We start from the raw sequence: 6,598 nt of genomic DNA on the forward strand, positions 1-6,598 counted from the left end.
CAGGTTTTCTGCATAGAGCTTTTCAGCTGGGCAAGACCACACTTAATTAAACCACTGTGCAAAGTGTCAGCCATAAAAATGGGAGGGGAGGGAGGGCTTTATCTCTAAAGCAAGTAACAATGGACCTGCTTTTTCTGCTGCATGCCTCCTGCCCAAGTCAATGGCAATATTCAAATTATAGGTAAAATTAACCCCTTGTGGTAAAGAAGAAAAGGATTTAATAAATGAGGTGGCACAGAGCTTTTGCTTTACTCAGGTGATAACCTTTCTGTTACTGAATCTGTATCTGTGCCATTTTTCTCATGACAGTCTTTGGCAGTGGAGCCTCGCGTAAAGGAGAATGGCTGAGGTTTTTCTAACTGGGCAAAGGGCCCAAGATTTTTGTTTGGTTTCAGTAGAACTGGACCTGACCAGAGCGGGGTCAAAACGGAATTTAAACAAGAGCAAGAAAATCCACTGCACACGGGCAGGATGCAGCACTTACATTTTGGTTGCAAAGTCATACGTACCACAGAGTGATGCAGCAGAGCAGGTGCATCCCAGACCCGGGTTTGATTTTACAGCCTGAACTTGGAAACATGAGGACAGATGCCAGTCGTCATGGGGAGAAGGTGAAAGCAAGGGTCCTACGTCTCACATGGATTTGTGCAGTGAGCTCAGCTGAGAGCAGCTGGGGCAGGGGAGCTGTGCTGAGGGATGGCAGCCATGCCTGGGCAAGAGGCAGGTAACCTGTTGAAGCTTTTCTACATACAGCAGGAGCAGGTGTAAAATCCTTATTCACAAGGCAGATCATACACTCTGTCAAATCTCCATCTTATAGAAAGACCAACAGGGAAAAATAATTAGGAAAAAACAGCTTTTATTTGATACTTTTATTTATATGCAAAACAGCTCACCATTCATGAGAGATATGAAAAACGCATCAGATAGAAACCAGATTTATCTATTTTCACTACAAAATATTGCATTATATAAAGCAACAGAGACACACAAAAAAACCCTGAAAAAGACTAAAATCTTTGGATAGCAGATGTGTTTTTTTTTTTTCTTTTTCTTTCTCGTCCCCAAAATGCGCTTCTTGTTTTAAGAGATTCACAGCAAAGAACATGAAACATTTTCAGGTTATAGAATTTTTTGGTTGTCACAAAGGAAAGCAGTCCTGGATTTACTTCTTCTTCATCTTCTTCTTCCTTTTTTTTTTTTTTTTTTTAGGAAAAATGTCCTTTCCTAAAAATATACCGCACACATACACACCCACGCTCAACCCCACACACATACAGGTATGCACACACGCACATATACACCCACAAAAAAACTACTTCCCTTATAAACGATTTGCAAAGTACTTTTCAGACATAACTATAGATCAGAATAACAACAAGTTTTAAAAAAAAAAACTCTTCTAGTTAAGTGCTAGTGGTTGTTGATCCCACACACACGCACAAAAAATAATAATAATAAAATAGAAAGAAAAAAGGAAGGAAGGAAAGAGAAAAGGAAGGAAGAAAGAAGGGAGGAAGGAAGGGAAGAAAGAAAAGAGTTCAAGAGCAAATGTCTTGATATATATAAAATATACTTGTAAACAGGGAGGAAGGGAAGGTCTGTCATACACAAGTGCAATATAATCAGAAAAGAAAAAAAAAAAAAAGAGGAAAAGAAAAGAAAAAGGAACACTGTATTGATCCCAACAAACACTTATAAAGTTAAACATAATATTCCACAGGAGAAAGTGTAAACACGCGACTATAGAAAACAATTGGCACAAAGTATCCAAAGTAAAATTGCCACCACTCTGAAAAATAAATAAGTCTTGAAAAAAATAAATTGTCCACTCCTTCTACCATAAATAAAAAATAGTTATTTTTAACTGCACCCATGGGTCACACGTTTAAGGTCACAAGTAGATGTTTTTGGATATATATAAAGGGGCACTTGACAGCCTGAAGAGACAATCTGGTTTCACACCTCTCTGCCGAAAAACGCGGCCGTTCCGCGCCGCCGGGGCTCAGCCTCTGGAGCAGAGGTGCGGGGAAAGCTCCCCGAGCCCGGCACCGGCAGCGCCCGGCCCCGCAGCCGGCCGGGTGCGCTCGGGGCCGGGCTCCCGGTGCGCGGCGCGTCCCGATGCGGCCTCCGCGGGGCCGTCGGGGCGGGCGTGCGGGGGCTACACGTCCAGGACGTGGTTGAGATAGGAGATGTAGCAGATGGCCAGGCGCAGGATCTCGATCTTGGAGAGCTTCTTGTCGGGCGGCAGCGTGGGCAGCAGCTTGCGCAGCTCGGCGAAGGCCAGGTTGAAGGCCTCCACGCGGATCCGCTCCCGCGTGGCGTGGGCCGAGCGGTACTTGGCCGTGGCTCGACGACGGCGCCGTTTCTCCTCCCGGCTGAGCGGCGGGGGGTGCAGCCCCGGCCGGCCCCCGGCACGACCCTCCCCGCCGCCCCCGCCGCCGCCGCCGCCCCCGCCGCCCTCGGCCGGCTCCGGGTCGGAGGCGCAGCAGCCCAGCGCCCGGGGGTCCGCGCCCCCCAGGGACTCGGGGTCGGAGGGCGCCGAGGAGGGGTGGTCGGAGTCGGCCGCTTGGTCCGGGCTGAGCATCATCGTGGAGGGGGCGGAGGAGCCTTCCCGGGACAGAGAAGCAGAGAGAAGGGGGTCAGCGCCCCCGACCCGCAGCACCGCCCCGTGTCCCGCGTGTGCTCCCGCTACTCCCCCCTGTGTAGAAACAGGCCCGGGAAGCGATGAAAGGGGATGCGGATTTATTTCTAACAAACTAGCGTCCAGAGGCTTAGCATCGGGATGGTTTGTTTTCCTCCATCGCACGTCCTCCCCTGCCAAGCTCTGCTCCACGGTTTCTCTTTCGGGCTCCGGGCCGCTGGCACGATGCTTTTAAAAGGGGAGACAGGCTCAAGGCTCCCCGAGCACAGCAAGGCCAGTGGGGAAATTTATTTCCCCGATCAGACCTGCGGGATCTGATGGATCTGCTGGGCTCTCCTCCTGCTCTTTTCTGTGAGCTCCTCTTTTTATTACTATCGCTATTATTATTATTATTTTTCCAGCTGCTAACTGTGCTCAGATAGCGGTTTGCCAGCGACCAAATGGGGACGTTTGGAGGCTCTCAGGATTTGTTTTTTAGGGGTGAGACTCAAAATAGAAACAAAATAATAATAAAAAGGACCAAAAACCCAAAGCAGCGGCCGAACTTTTCCATTCCTTTAAATTTTCCCTCCTCTGCCCTCCCTGCGCGAAAAGGGTGGGGGGAAAGAAAGGGGAAATAAATAAATAAATGCGGACGTGCCTTTCAAAAGAAAATTGAATCGTATCTTCTTGCGGCCTCACAGAGCACCATCTGTCATGTAGACAGCAATACAAATCCGAGCGCGTACGTGGACATGCCGGCATGTAATAAAACAATACATCAGGCACCTCGTGAATAACCTTGGACACAAATGTGTGTGTGCGTGTGCGTGTGCGCACAGGGCTGGGGTGTCGGGCGAGGTGGGGAGGAGGGCACACCACCTCCCCAGAATTCAGATCGCCCAGTGTTGCCACGTAAAGTTTCCAGGCAAAGTCCCCCCCCTCAGGTCACAAGGGAAAAAATAATAATATAAAATATATATATATATATATAAAATCGAAGACGTTAGAAGGAGAAATAATAAGGAGCATAATGGAAGGGCACCGATCGGGCGAGGGAGAGCGCTCCCCGGGGGAAGCCCTGGAGTGGCAGAGGGGCAGAGGAGCTGCCCCAAAAAGGAGCCGCCGCTGGTCAGGGCCGTCGGAAGGGCTTCGTCCCCTCTGTTTTGGTAAGGAGCCTTGCACTAAGCAGGCCCACGAGGCACGGGTAGGAAATAAAAGCGGCCAGCGCGCAGGTCAGCTCTCAGCGGTATCAGCGAGGGAGAATAAAATAAAATAAAAAATAAAATCACCTCTCAATTGAGATCCAAGTGAGCGGGTAGAGGAGAAAGCACGCTACCAGAAGGAGGATTTGTAGGGCGGTTGTAGGAAAACGGGCAATTATAGAGGTGGTTCGTGGAGAAAGTTGCTTAAAGGTTTCTCCACGGTGTGTGTTGAATTTTCCTGCTTGGTTTTATCCAGACGTTCCGTTTTGGCGATCCGAACCAGAAAGAGACTTTGTTTTTATTTCCTCTCCCCTTCTCATCCCCCCTACTAAAGCCATGCCCGTGCTACCTGGAAAAGGGATATATTGTTAGGGCTGCTTACCTCGGTGGAGTCGTTTGCACAGCCGCTGTCTCCGGGTCCCCTCGCCCCCTCGGCGATTCCTTTACAGTTCAAATGACCCTCCGGGAGCGGAGCATGGAAAAATTAAAAAATCAAAATCAAATCAAATGAATTACGAGCGGAAAAGTGTCCTGCTCGGATGGGGAAGGGCAGCTCTCATCCCTCGCCGCGGCCTCCAGCGCTCCAGAGATGGGAGATGTTATCGCCGTGCTTGTTTTGCGGAGTATAAATAACAACTTAAGTTACTTACGATGCATCGGGGAGGAAAAAGCTTTTCCCCATCAAAGTCCTCCTCCGCCCGTTAATTCGGGGCAGCGGGCTACGATACGCCGGCAAAAGCTGCGAGTCGCGTTTGGGGGGGGGAAAAAAAATATTAAAAAAAAAATTAAATTGCGCTGGAAAGTGCCGTCTCCCCGGCTCTTCGTCCTGGCGATCAATAACAAAAGGGATGCGGAGATAGCACCAGCCGGGGCTGCTCCCTCTCCCCCGCCCCCCGGCCTCTCCTCCCGGAGCCCGGTGCCGGCTTTGTTCCGCCGGTGCCCGGCCCGGTGCCCGCCGCGGGTCGGGGTGACAATGCTTCGCACCCTCCTTCTTCTCCCCTCTGCTTTTTGTTTTGGTGGTTTTAGGGTTTTAGGGTTTTTTTCCCTTTTTTTTTTTTTTTTTTTTTTTTTTTTGGTGTAACGTGGGGTTTTGTTAATTCGCTGGTCCGGCGGAGAGCGGCGGGAGGCGGGGGGGAGAGCCGGTCGGAAAATAAATGTTTGGCTTAGTTTTTCTGCTGGTCCTTCAAGAGCTGGCGACGGGGGAAAAATGGATAAGCGAACCCCCCATCCGTCCCCGAGCTTCCCAACTCCTCCTGCATCGCTCGGGTGAGAAGAAAGAAAGAACTGCGAGCGTGGAAAAGAAAACAAATACACAAAAATCTCGGCGCGGGGTTGGAAAAGGCTGCGAGAGAGGACGTCGGTGAGGAAAAAGGTGCGCTCACACGCACAAAAAGAAAGTGCAGTTCCTCCTCCCACCCCTCCCGGAGTGGCAAAGGAGCCGAGGAGGGGTGCGGAGGGTGGCAGGGGCGAGACGGGCAGCCAGACAGAGCGGGAGATGCGTGCGGATCCGCTCCTGGTACCGAAGGGTTTAGCCTAGAGATGGTTGGGAGAGATAAAGGCTGAGAGAAAAGGGGACGGCATTTTTTCCCTCTTAAATTGATATTTAATGGGAAATCCTATTGGACAGAAACCTGGACACGAGTCGCTTAATTGGACTTGACATCTGTCACAGTGTGGGAGTTTTCACAGCCCAAATATTTTCAGCAGATCAGATTCTCGCTGAATCTGTGCCACAAATTATAACAGTCGAGAGCAGCCCGTGATATAAACCCTAGCCTCTGGATATACGGTCTCTAGCCACGCTCGCTCCCACCTTCCCCGTCCCCCCCCAGAATATCGGATACCCACTGATCTAGAAAAACACCGCTGGCATTTCTCATGCAAGCTAATAAATAAGCTTTAAGCATCAATTTGCATCACGGACACCGAGCCTGTGGAGAATTGCTGGGCTGGTTTTCTACTGAATTTATTTTTGCTGTCCCTACGTCCAGTCCATGCTCCCCTTCCCCCCTAACCATGGTGCATGGCAAGCACAGACAGACAGTCTGTCTGTCTGTCTCCCCCCTCCTTTCCAGCACACAGACAATGAAGCGAGGGAGCCAGCCATGGGTCTGTGGCTTTCCTGCTCACAGGAGGGTGGATGGAGCTCGGTATCTTCCTGCTGGAGCCAGGAGGTGCCTGTGACCAAGGTGACTTCTTGACACCACCTTCTCTGCTCTGCACCCCTTTTCCCCATTTTTTTGCATTAAATGGGGGCTGGTACACCTTCCTCCCTGGGGAATTTCCTGGAGCCTGTGCTGATGCGATCCCTCACAAAGGGGCAGTGGGAAGGGTGGGCATGGTGGTGGTCTCCGGCAGCTTGTTGGGAGCTTGGACTCCCCAGAGTTGCTCCTCTCCCTGGGTCCCATCAGTAGGATGTGTGTGTGTGTGGGGAGAGGTGGTAGGAGAAAAATTGCAGGGGTCCCTGTGGCTTGTCCAGTAACACATGCAAAAGGCTGAGAGATCTCTGAAAGGGGAAAGGTTCTGCTCTTGTTGTAGCTCACAGGACCTCAAAGAAAATAAGTAGAATTCCTGAGTAATTTTGGGTTTTGTTGATTTTTTTTTTTTTTAAGTAATAGATATTCATGTAAAGAATACAACCTCTCTGCATGTCACCTAGACCAGGGCCATTTGACCAGCAGAAGTAACATCTGCAAGAAAATGCTAATCAACATTTTTTTCTACAGAAACTTGGGATTTTCTCTTTGTTCACCTGTCCACACCAGGTCTC

General features: G+C 50.1%; 1 protein-coding gene across 1 annotated transcript; it reads right to left on the reverse strand.

Moving 5' to 3' along the window:
• Positions 1-842: 842 nt before the first annotated feature.
• NHLH2 (nescient helix-loop-helix 2) lies at positions 843-5,377 on the reverse strand. The gene is made up of 2 exons (XM_068697982.1): positions 4,211-5,377; positions 843-2,610 (listed from the first exon to the last, which is right to left on the reverse strand). The coding sequence occupies exon 2, from the start codon at positions 2,588-2,590 to the stop codon at positions 2,162-2,164; it is 429 nt and encodes a 142-aa protein (XP_068554083.1). The 5' UTR covers positions 2,591-2,610; positions 4,211-5,377; the 3' UTR covers positions 843-2,161.
• Between the last annotated feature and the right edge of the window lie 1,221 nt (positions 5,378-6,598).

Source organism: Anas acuta, chromosome 1 (genome assembly GCF_963932015.1).
Source record: "Anas acuta chromosome 1, bAnaAcu1.1, whole genome shotgun sequence".
NCBI classification, from domain to species: Eukaryota; Metazoa; Chordata; class Aves; order Anseriformes; family Anatidae; genus Anas; species Anas acuta.